General features: G+C 37.1%; 1 protein-coding gene across 1 annotated transcript; it reads right to left on the bottom strand.

Moving 5' to 3' along the window:
- Positions 1 to 2,254: 2,254 nt before the first annotated feature.
- TFF1 (trefoil factor 1) lies at positions 2,255 to 11,732 on the bottom strand. The gene is made up of 3 exons (XM_072606942.1): positions 11,586 to 11,732; positions 8,509 to 8,652; positions 2,255 to 2,483 (listed from the first exon to the last, which is right to left on the bottom strand). Exons 1-3 carry the CDS (start codon positions 11,659 to 11,661, stop codon positions 2,470 to 2,472), a joined length of 234 nt encoding a protein of 77 aa, XP_072463043.1. The 5' UTR covers positions 11,662 to 11,732; the 3' UTR covers positions 2,255 to 2,469.
- Between the last annotated feature and the right edge of the window lie 416 nt (positions 11,733 to 12,148).

Genomic DNA, 12,148 nt, shown 5'->3' with positions numbered 1-12,148 from the left:
AGAAAAGTCACACAAGTGTTCTGACTGGGTCCACTCCAAATTATGAAAGGATCCAACAGAGACAACCTCAAATTGGCCTTTACTGTTACTAGCCAATCCTACTAACCCCCTCCTCCTTATCAACTCATTATTCCATTTTCCACAGAAGCCCTTCCAAATCTTTTCATCCTTTCTCAAACCTCCCAGGGCTTCCCCTCCACCATTCTACCATCTAAAAACCTTGCCTCATAGTTAACAGAAAAAACAATGATGCCACTTTCGATGAACTCCTTTTCCCCCCTCTTCTTCATCTCCTGTCACCAAAATGCCTTATGCCACTATTTCTTCATTTACCCTCGTCCCCTCGATGAAATGGCCTTACTCTTCATGAAGGTTAACTCCTCTATTTGTTCAAGTGATCCCAATCTCCTCCAGCCGATCACCTACTCTTTCATTTGCACTCTTTCACTTATTTTCAATTGCTTCTCCCCTCCTGGTTCAGTTCATATTGTCTTTCCTATTTTTGAAAAAAAAACTTATTTGATCCTTCTATTCATCTTCTCATCCTATTTCTCTTATACCCTTCACAGTCAAACTCCTCAAAAAAAGTCCTCTACAATTGGTACTTCCACTTTCTCTCCTTTCACTGTTTTCTTAGCACCTTACAATCTAGCTTTGGACCTTAGCAACTCACAGAAATTTTTCTCTTCAAAGTTACTAATGATCTTGTAGTTGCTAAATCCAGTGACTTTTTCTCAATCCTCATTCTCCTCTGTAGATTTGACACTGTTGTTCACTCTCTCCTCTCCATGATACTCTCTTGTCTCTGGGATTTTGGGACATAATTTTCTCCTAGTTTTCTTCCTACCTAGCTGGCCATTCCTTGTTTGTCTCTTTCCTAGATCCTCTTCCAGATCATAGATTCTAATCACAGGTGACCCTCAGGGTCCTGTCCCATCTCTTCTTCCTCTATATTATTTCACTTAGTGAAGCTTCAGTAGGTTTAATTATCATCTCTATGCCAATGATTATCAACATCCACCTTTCCTGCCCCAATTTCTCTGCTGGCTTCCAATCTAGCATTTTCAACCACCTTTCAGATATCTCAAACTGGATGTCTAGTAGATACCTTAAATTCAATATGTTAAAAACACAACTCCTTATCTATCCCCTAAATTGTCCCACCTTCCATATTATTGTAGAAGGCAACACCATCCTCCAAGTAACTCAGGCATGTAATCTAAAAGTCACCCTGGATTCTTCACTATCTCTCACTGCCCCTCTCCAATGTCCAAACTTTTGCCAAGACTTTTCAACATCTTTGCAATATCCTCAGACGTTCCCTTGTCCCCTCTGAAACTGCCACCATGCTAGTGTAGGCCCTTATCATTTTAAGCTTGATTACTTCAATAGGCTGCTGGTGGGTCTGTATTCTTCAAGTCTTTCTCTACTCCAATCCATCCTCCATTCATGAAGCTGTGAAGATGATTTCCCTAAAACCCTGATCTGATAATATCCAACAACCGCTATTCAATAAACTCCAATGACTTTCTATTGCTTCTAGGAGCAAATACAAAATGCTCTGTTTGTCAGTCAGAGCCCTTTTCCTACCTTTCCAATCTTTTTAAACATTCCTCAGCTACACGTGCTCTTTGATACAGTGACTTTGACATCCTGGGTGTTTCACCACCCAGACACTTCATCTCTCTGATTTCAGCATTTTCTCTGACTCTCCCTCAAGCCTGGAACATTATTCCTCATCTAGTCTGACATTGAACTTCATGACTTCTTTTGAGTCTCAACCAAAGTCCCATCTTCTACAGAGGGCTATCCACAATCCCTCTTAATTCCAGTGCTTTTCCTCTAAAATGATTCCTATTTTCCCCCTGTATATAACTTACTTTGCATATATTTGTTTGCATGTTTTCTCCCCCATTAGATTTAAGTTTTTTTCAAGTCAATGACTGTTTTTAGCATCTGTTCCCCTCCCCAACACTTAGCACAGTGCCTGGCACATAGCTGGCTATTAATAAGTGTTTATTGAATAAATAAATGATGATAGGTATCTTTAAAAAATTGAGCTGTCATTCTGTGATTACTTTCTTATGGTATCCACTCATCCATTTCTTCCTAATAATAGTAACAGTGTTTTCTTCTGAGATCCTATACTAGGAACCACACTTCAAATAGATATGAAAATTCTCTATTTCTCAAAAAGTGAAATAATTTTCGATATTTTTCAAGAACTGAGAAACATTTGTGAAACTTTTCATCTCCATTTTTTTAATTTTAAGTCCAAATTATAAATTAGATACCAGAGAAGTATTTGAATAGAAGTGGTGAATTGTGTCACTGAAAATGTGAAATTAATTGTGATACACACCCATGGCAAAGTTATAGAAAATACAGTAAAAGCTGAAAACATCTCCCATTGCAATAAAGTAAAGTTTTCATTGGATGAAGCAAGCAAGGTCCTGCAGTAAGATTTCTTTAAAAGTTGCAATCTAAAAAAGAAAAAAATAATTTTGTTACTGAAAATAAACATTGCTGCTATTTGGAAAAAATAAAAATTATTTAAATGAGGTTCAACTTAAACTTAGTTCTATAAGAATCCTTGACTAATTTTCCCACATTAATAGCCAATTTTTCTCCTGCAGCAAAGTAGACAAAAAGCAAACCAAATGGATAGTAGGTTATCTGTCAAAATCATTTGGTTAAAGTGACTACACAATTTTATATATCTTTTTATCCAGCAATACCACTACTTGGTTTGTATACCAAAAAGACCACAGAAATAGGAAAGGAATATAAATATAAAAAAATATTTATAGTAGCTCTTTATGTGGTCGCAAAGAAGTGGAAGTTGAGAGGATGTCCATCAATTGGGGAAAGGCTGAACAAGTTGTTGTGATTGTGATAGAATACTATTATGCTATAAGAAATGATGGAGGAGAGGTAGTTTAAGAAAGATTTGGCAAGACCTATGCAAAGTGAAGTGAGAACCAGGAGATCACTGTACATAGTAATATTGTAAAGATAATCAACTATGAAAGACTTAACTACTCTGATCAATACAATGATCCAAGACAATTCTGAAGGGCTCATGATGAAAAATACTACCCACCTCCAGAAAGAGAATTGATAAACTCTGAGTACAAATTAAAGTATAATATCTTTACTTTCTTCTTCTAACTTTTTTGGCAACATTGTTATTATGAAAATATGCTTTGGTTGACTTCACATTTATAATTGCCATCATATTGTTTGCCTTCTGAAAAGAGAAGGAGGGGGGGTGGAACCAAGATGGCAGAGTAGAAAGACACACATACACTAGCTCCAAACCCACAGCCCACAGAATATCTGTAAAAAAGAACTCCCGGCAAATTCTGGAGCAGCAGAGGCCACAGAATGGAGGAGCGGAGGAGATTTCTGTTCCAGAAAGCTCTGCAAACCTCTCGCCAAAGGTCCATCACACTGTGGACGTGGAACCGAACCCAGCCCTGCCTTGGCCACGTGGCACCAGAAGAGCAGATCCAAGTGGGCTTCAGGGACAGAATCTCCAGCAGGCCATGTGGGTCCTTCCACCCACGGGCCCCAAATGTTGGTGAGAGGGTGATGGAAGGGAGGGCATGAGGAGGAGGGAACAATCTGAGGTCGACACTCATGGGGAGGGAAAGGATCAAAAGACAGAATAGAAGTGATGGGGGGCAGGATAGGTTGGAGGGAAATATAGTTAGTCTTATACAACACGACCATTATGGAAGTCATTTGCAAAACTACACAGATTTGGCCTATATTGAATTGCTTGCCTTCCAAAGGGAAGGGGTGGGGAGGGAGGGAGGAAAAGAAGTTGGAACTCAGAGTTTTAGGAACAACTGTCGAGTACTGTTCTTGTCACTAGGAAATAAGAAATACAGGTAAAGGGGTATAGAAAGTTATCTGGCCCTACAGGACAAAAGAGAAGATGGAGACAAAGGCAGAGAGGGATGATAGAAGAGAGAGCAGATTGGTGATAGGGGCAATTAGAATGCTTGGTGTTTGGGGGGGGAGGGGAGAAAAGGGGAGAAAATTTGTAACCCAAAATTTTGTTAAAATGAATGTTAAAAGTTAAATAAATAAATGATTTTAAATAAATAAATAAATAAAAGAATGTTAAGGAGCGGCAGAGCCAAGATGGCAGAGTAGAGGGACCGACCTGTAGAAGTCCAAAAAATACCTGTAAAAAATTACTCTAAACAACAGAGTAGCAGAAGCCATAAAATGAAAGAGTGAAAGAGATTTCCAGCCCAAGGCAGCCTGGAAGGCTGGCAGGAAAGGACTATTGCACCAGGCACAGAGCATAGCCCAGCCTTGGTCATGTGGCACCAGCAGAAACAGGACAGGAGCAGGCCTCAGAGGGTAGAATCCCCAGTAGCAGTTGAGGTTCCCAGATCCCTCAACCCACAAACTCCAAAAGCATCTTCAAAGGTCAGAGAGAAAGCTCTTTCACTAGCATGAGAAGGGAAGGAGGTCTGGCCCCAGCAGCCCCAGGGTGGCAACAGTTCCTGTGGCACAGTGTCCATCTTAGGAGATCTCAGCCTAAAGCCCCTGGGGGAATCATGCAGCTGATCTGGATCTGAGCCCTGAGTGGTGCTCCTGGGATAAGGAGGACCTCTGGCTGTCCTGGTGGAGCTGATGGAGGCTCTGGAGAGTGAATTCCACTCTCAGATCCTAGGCAGAAAAGAGTGCTTGTGGTTGCTCCCAAACCAGAGTGCAGGCCAAGAGAGGAGTAAGCTCCTCTCCTTTGATTGTGCCACCTTGGAGGAACAGAGAACTTATAGGTCACTAGAGTATACCCTCCTCTCAACAAAGGACTCAAAAGTCAAGTAACTGGCTGAGAAAATGCCCAAAAAAAGGGAAAAAATAAGACAATAGAAAGCTACTTTCTTGGTGAACAGGTATTTTCTTTCATCCCTTTGGGTGAGGAAGAACAATGCATATCATCAGAGGAAGACCTAAAAATCAAGGCTTCTGCATCCAAAACCTCCAAAAAAAAATGCAATGTTCTTAGGCCATGGAAGAGCTCAAAAAGGATGTTGAGAATCAAATAAGAGAGGTGGAGGAAAAATTGGGAAGAGAAATGAGTGATACAAAAAAATCATGAAAAATGAGCCAACAGTTTGCTTAAGGAGACCCTAAAAATGCTGAAGAAAATAACACCTTTAAAAATAGGCTATCTCAATTGGCAAAAGAGGCCCAAAAAGCCAATGAGGAGAAGAACGTTTTAAAAAGCAGAATTAGCCAAATGGAAAAGGAGGTTCAAAAGCTCACTGAAGAAAATAGTTCTTTCAAAATTAGAATGGAACAGATGAAATCTAATGACTTTATGAGAAACCAAGAAATTACAAAACAAAAACAAAAGAATTAAAAAATTGAATACAATGTGATATATCTCATTTGAAAAACAACTGACCTGGAAAATATATCCAGGAGAGACAATTTAAAAATTATGGGACTACCTGAAAGCCATGGTCAAAAAAAGCCTAGACATCATCTTTCATGAAATCATCAAGGAAAACTGCCCTGATAATCTAGAACCAGAGTGTAAAATAAATATTGAAAGAATCAACCAATCACCTCCTGAAAGAGATCCAAAAAAAGAGAAAATCCTAGGGATATTGTAGCCAAATTCCAGAGTTCTCAGGACAAGGAGAAAATATTGGAAACAGCTAGAAAGAAACAATTTGAGTATTGTGGAAATACAGTCAGGATAACACAAGACCTAGCAGCTTCCACATTAAGGGACTGAAGGGCTTGGAATATGATATTCCAAAGTCAAAGGAACTAGGATGAAAACCAAGAATCACCTACCCAGCAAAACTAAGTATAATATTTCAGGGGGGGAAATGGTCATTCAATGAAATAGAGGACTTTCAAGCATTCTTGATGAAAAGATCAGAGCTGAATAGAAAATTTGACTTTCAAACACAAGAATCAAGAGAATCATGAAAAGGTAAACAGGAAAGAGAAATCATAAGTGGCTTACTAAAGTTGAACTGTTTACATTCCTACATGGAAAGATAACATTTGTAACTCTTAAAATTTTCTCAGTATTTGGGTAGTTGGAAGGATTATATACAGAGAGAGTGCAAGGTGAGTTGAATAAGAAGGGATGATATCTAAAAAAATAAAATTAAGGAATGAGAGAGGAATATATTAGGAGGAGAAAAGGAGAAATGGAATGGTGCAAATTATCTCTCATAAAAGAGGCAAGAAAAAGCTTTTTCAATGGAAGGGAAAAGGGGGAAAATGAGAGGGAAAAAGTGAGGCTTACTCTCATCACATTTGGCTTAAGGAGGAAATAACATGCACAGTCAATCTGGTATGAAAATCTTTTTTACACTACAGGAAAATAGGGGAGAAGGAGAGAAGTGGGGTGGGAGGGACAAGAGACAGGAGGGCATATGGGATAAGGGAATAATTAGAAGTAAACACTTTTGGGGAGAGACAAAGTCAAAAGAGAGAATAGAATAAATGGGGGGCAAGATAGAATGGAGGGAAATATAGTTAGTCTTACCCAACATGACTATTATGGAAGTCTTTTGCATAACTACACATATACAATCTATATTGAATTGCTTGCCTTTTCAGTGGGGATGGGTGGGGAGGGAGGAAGGGAGAAAAGTTGGAAATCAAAGTTTTAGGAACGAATGTTGAGAACTGTTTTTGCATGCAACTGGAAAATAAGAAATACAGGTAATGGGGTATAGAAGTCTATCTTGCCCTACAAGAAAAGAGAGAAGATGGGGATAAGGGAAGGAAGGGATGTAATAGGAGGGAGGGCAGATTGAGGGAAGGGGCAATCAGAATGCATGGTGTTTTGGGAGTGGAGAGAGGGGAGAGATGGGGAGAAAATTTGAAGCATAAAATTTTGTGGAAATGAATGTTGAAAAAACTAAAAATAAATAAATAAACATTTAAAAAAAAGAATGTTAAAAATAAATAGAAAATTTAAAAACTTTGGTTCAAAACTTCTATGATAAACTGACAGAAATCAAAGTACTGTAGGAAATACCAATGACAAAGGTCAAGGTACTGAGCACCAGCATGATAAATTGTCTACTCTTTCCTAGTTCAGTTTCTTCCTTCCTTTTAAATTCTAATTCCTGGACATATCACTGACCACTTTTTTAGTTATAGATCGCTTTCTCTCAACATTCATTTGACTCTTCTCTATGTCAATCTAATCTTTGTGTTAGTAAAGAAACATTTTATAATCTACCATTGTTCAATTACCAATTTTTCATTGTAAGTATTTGAATAGATCTGTAATTTCACTTGTATGAATGCTTTCTTCCTGAAGTAGATTTTTTTACCTTTTTATGCATTAGTGAACATTTTCATGTGTTGCCAAAAACATTGATAAACTGATGCCTAAGCTTCTGATGATGAGTCTATCCTACTTTATGCAACAATATGCAAGTACCAAATCCTTCTAGCTTTGTTGTTATTTCAATAATATCTGACTCTGTGATTCCTTTTGTGCCTTTCTTGGGAGAGCTACTGGAGTGATTTGTCATTTCCTTCTCCTGCTCATTTCACACATGAGGCAACTGATGCAAACAGGGTTAAGTGACTTGCCCAGGGTCACACAGCTGGTAAGTCTCTGAAGCAAGATCTGAACTCAGGAAGGTGACTCTTCTTGACCCCAAGCCCAGCACTCTATCCCTGCGCTACCTTGCTACCCCTTCAAACTTTGTAGGACCTGCCAAAGTTTGCACTTCATTGGCATAACTTTCCAAAAAGGGTATACAAATAACTTCAACAGAGAACGAATGGAGATTGTGCATGGTTGTATGATGAAATAAACATGTAAAAGTCATGAAATCTATTATGGATGCCTTAATAAACTAATGATCAATTTTTTTTAATTTTCCTGATGATTAAATAGCATTTTTTCTTCAATAATTTTTTGTTTAGAGACAGTTATATTAACCCAGAATTTATGAACTTTTAAAAAAACATTTATTTTTTTAAAAAAACTTTATTTTATGTAATTGGTTTAATTTGTAACACTAAATGTTTTATTATATGCATTTAAAATATTATTCTGAAAAGGGGTCTTTAACCTTCACCAGACTTCCAAAAAGCATCTATAACAATCAAAAAATATTAAAAACTCTTGCTGTAAAGCCATTTTTAGGGGATGGATGTGAACTGAGATTCTTTGGTAAAGGTTATTGTTAAAATATTTTTAACTAAAAAACAGCACTTTGACTCTGCATTCAGTATAGTTTCTATCAGAAGCCCTTTCTCTATCATGTGTTATTTATTCCTCAAGTCTTAAATGTGGTGTCTTTGTATATGAATACATAATTGTATTCAACTTTGATTTTTAGAATCACCTATGTATTATGATGAGATATCAGAGTTGGACTTCACAGGACAATAGGTTTTAGATCTGGAAAAAGACATTATACATTACTTAATCCAACCTCTTGATCTACTGTAAGCATGAAGTCATTGTAATAATTTTCCAAAGATACATACCATCTTCTATAGGCTCAGGGTAGAAGCACCAGGGAGTACCACTAATTTTGTTATCAAAGCAACACTTGTTTTGTTGACATTGTTGCTGGGTGATACCAGACCAACCACAATTACGTCTTTGTTTTGGGTCCACAATACATGTTTCTGAAAATATGTAAGATAAAATTAAATGTAAACAAGTCATGTAGCATCAGATAGTTTCATTCATTAAATAATATTCATCCCAGAATATCAGCTAGAAATTATCTCAGAAGTGATCTAGCCTGATCCCTTTGGTGGGGGGAGAATATTGAAGGGATGGTCTGGACCTGTGACAGTCTCAATGTTGGTAACCTCTAGCATGGAAAGTCCCTACACTGAAACCAGTCAGTAACTCACCCCTGTAACTTGTATTCTTATACAGTTGCCCATCCAAGTGTTACTTAGAGATGTAATGATTTGCCCATGATCATGAAGCCAATATGGTTCAGAGATAGAGGCTGAATTTCTTTTTCAACTCCAAGTTTGACCCTCTGTTCACTGGGGGCATGCAACTTCCCAGTCCAATTCATACTTGAACAACAATAATAATAATACTTTAAAATAATTTACATATATCATCTCATTTGATGTTCACAACATTCGTATTAAAAAATCATTCCATGCCTATTTTACGGATGAGAAAACTAAGATTCAAAGAGGTTAAGTGGCAATAATTGTGCAACTAGTGTGTATACCAGAATTAACCTCACTTCAAGTCCATTTCTATTTCCGTTACGCTGCTTTTAAATAATAATATTGTCTATAAAATCACAAATGATCATTTAGCCTCTGCCTAGTGAAAATAAATCTACAACCCTCTGAAAACCCAATTTACTTTTGCAGAACTTTTAATTATTGGAAGGTTTTCCTTATATTAAATTTGTCTCTTTGCAACATGCACCATGGTTTCTGGTTCTGTCCCCTGGGTCAAACTAAATGAATGTGATTTCTATTTCACAGTGAAGCATTTCAAGTACTTTAAGGTAGTTATCCTGAGGCTGAGATGAATCCAAGAAGATTATATTGAATCAGGATAGATGTAAAGATTTTACATTCAGGCTCAAAACATGAATTTCATAAGGACAAGACAGAAGAAGAGTAGTTAGATTTGAGTTTGTCTGGAACAGAACAGGTTATTCTATTGAAGTGCAACTTCAATATGAAGCAATAATACATGAGCCCCCAAAAAGGTTAATGTATTCTTAGGCTGCCTTTAGGCTCAGACATTTGTCTTCCTTTAATCTAAACGTTCTCAGTATCTTCAGGTGACAAAGCAAGGTTCTTCACCATCTAGATTGTTTTATTTTGTTGAAGGAATAATATCCTTATTAAACCATGGCACTGAGAATGTAACACAACAATACTATGTTCTAAGCAAGGAAAAATAAAGTTGAATTATTAGCATTTTGTTTCCTGGCATTGTGCATCTTTTAAGGGAGCTTAAGAAAACATTTGCTTCTTTTTTGTTCACATATCATATTGTTAATTCACATTGACTTAGAGTCCAATAGAATCACCTGTTCTGCTTCAGAAAAGACTCCTCTCCCATATTGTATTTGTGAAGTGGATATATTAAGCCCAAATGTAAAAACCATATCAATACCTGTTCTATAACATTTTAGATTCAGCCAAGCTTTTATTGAGATTATTTTTGTACTCTCTATTTTCCAACATCCCTGACAACTTTATGTCTTCATCAAAGTTAATAAACATGTTATTTTATGCCGTTAAGTCATTGAGAAAAATATTAAATAGCACAAGGAGAAGAATAGATATTTGAAAGAAATATATTTGAAAAGCCAGGTAACTCCTTTCAAACTGACATAAAATATTGAACTATTCTCTGTCAAGTCATTCAATCAGTTCCAAAAAGACCTGTCTGTGATATTGCCTGTCTCATATCCTTACATTAGAATAATAAGAGTAACTTATCAAATTATTTTCTAAAAGTAGAATAAGATACATAAAACATTCTACTCTCGTACTTCTAAGAAAAGCAAAAAAAAAAAAAGATTAGCTTGGCATATCTCTTGATAAAGAACAGTGTTGGTTCATTGTCTTAATGACAGGTAGGGGCAGATAGGTGGCATTGTAGAATGAGTGCTGGTCCTAACGTCAGGAAGATATGAATTCAAATGCAGTCTCAGTCATTAGCTGTGTGACCTTAAGCAGGTCACTTAATCTCTGCCTGCCTAAATTCTCTTTTCTGTGAAATGGGGGTAATAGCGCCTATCTTTCAGGGTTGCTGTGGTGATCAAATGAGATATTATTGACAAAGTGCTTAGCACAATGCCTGGTACGTGATAGATATTTAAATGAATGCTTGCCTCCTCCTTTCCTTAATGTTTTATAGTCATCTTCTTGGAATTTTGCCATTCTATTCCCTATTTTGAAAATCAGAATATTTGTTGTCCTGTAATGCCATAGCATCTTTCCCAGTCTCCCAACCACTCATTCATAGATGCCTGGACTTAAAGCTGGAAGGTATCTTGGAAATCCTCAGGTCCAATCCCTACCTACATCATGAATATCATCTACAAAATTACCAAGGGTTTATCCAGCCTCTTTATAAAGATCTCAGTGCAGAGCTTGAAGTACTAGATTTTCTTAGTGTTAATGTGAAATTTTTCTGCTTATTATCCTCCTCTATAGTTCCTACTTTTGCCCTCGGGGCTCAACAATATAGCTCTTGCTATAAGCTAAAGGCAAGCCAGGAGGTTTATCACTGCTCCTTTTGGATCCTATACAAAATATCTTCTCAGAAACATGTCAGTTTTAGTAAAAGTAGTAATAGTAGTGGTGGTGGTGGCTGTATGGTGATGGTGATTAATCTACTACCAGTAATGATTTAGGGAGAAATGTGCTAACAGGAAATTGTATTGTATGTTCTTGTGTCATGTGAATTTTGCCTTTAATTTAAGACATTGCCTTCTATCTGCTCCCACCTTAGAACTAAAATGGGGAAGAGATCACTTTTCAAAAGTTCCAAAACTATGGATTCTACTCTATTACTTCTGAAGCGTTGGAATAATATGCAAAAAATAAGCTTGTCTTACCAGAGGCTTCCTGGGACAGCACGCTGAGCCCCAGCATCAGAGTGATCATCAAAGTGCAAATCACCTTGTACTCCATTCTAGTCTTCTGTCTTCTTTCTCTCAGGTCAAAAGAAGAATTGGTGTCAAGAATGAGAATCAGCCTAAATTTTTTATTATATAGAACCAGGTATATTTGCTTAAAGAGTCTTAGATAACATTTACCTAAGGAGGCTCTGGCAGCCCTCTGCTTGAAATAATCTCTGTTGATTAAAAGGTGTTTCCTAAACCTACTAAGAACCAAACAAGAAGTTTGTTTATAGAGGAAAATGCCATTTTGTGTAGTCATCTTGTGACAGGGTTTTACAAGATAGTCTTCCTTATCCTATGGGAGTATCCCATGACCTGCTCATGATCCATTTCATATCAGTTAAGGGGGTTTTCTGGAAAGTTAAAATTCTTTTATTAAAAAAGTGACTCATAGTGAAAGGTGTGTTAATGATGTTTTCATAAGTTTTCATTTTTCTTCTATGGTGGGACAAGGAAGATGATTTTAGCTTTGCCTGATGAGATTCGCATTCTCAAAT

This window comes from Notamacropus eugenii, chromosome 5 (genome assembly GCF_028372415.1).
Source record: "Notamacropus eugenii isolate mMacEug1 chromosome 5, mMacEug1.pri_v2, whole genome shotgun sequence".
In the NCBI taxonomy this organism is placed as follows: Eukaryota; Metazoa; Chordata; class Mammalia; order Diprotodontia; family Macropodidae; genus Notamacropus; species Notamacropus eugenii.
Note: the sequence above shows the minus strand (reverse complement) of the source record. Positions and strands in the feature narration are given on the sequence as shown.

Excerpts from the sequence above, each read along its gene's own strand:
- TFF1 (XM_072606942.1), bottom strand. The coding sequence starts at position 11,661 with ATGGAGTACAAGGTGATTTGCACTTTGATGATCACTCTGATGCTGGGG. Across the intron at positions 8,653-11,585 it reads GCTGTCCCAGGAAGCCTCTG|AAACATGTATTGTGGACCCA; the intron begins GTAAGACAAGCT and ends ACATATTTTCAG.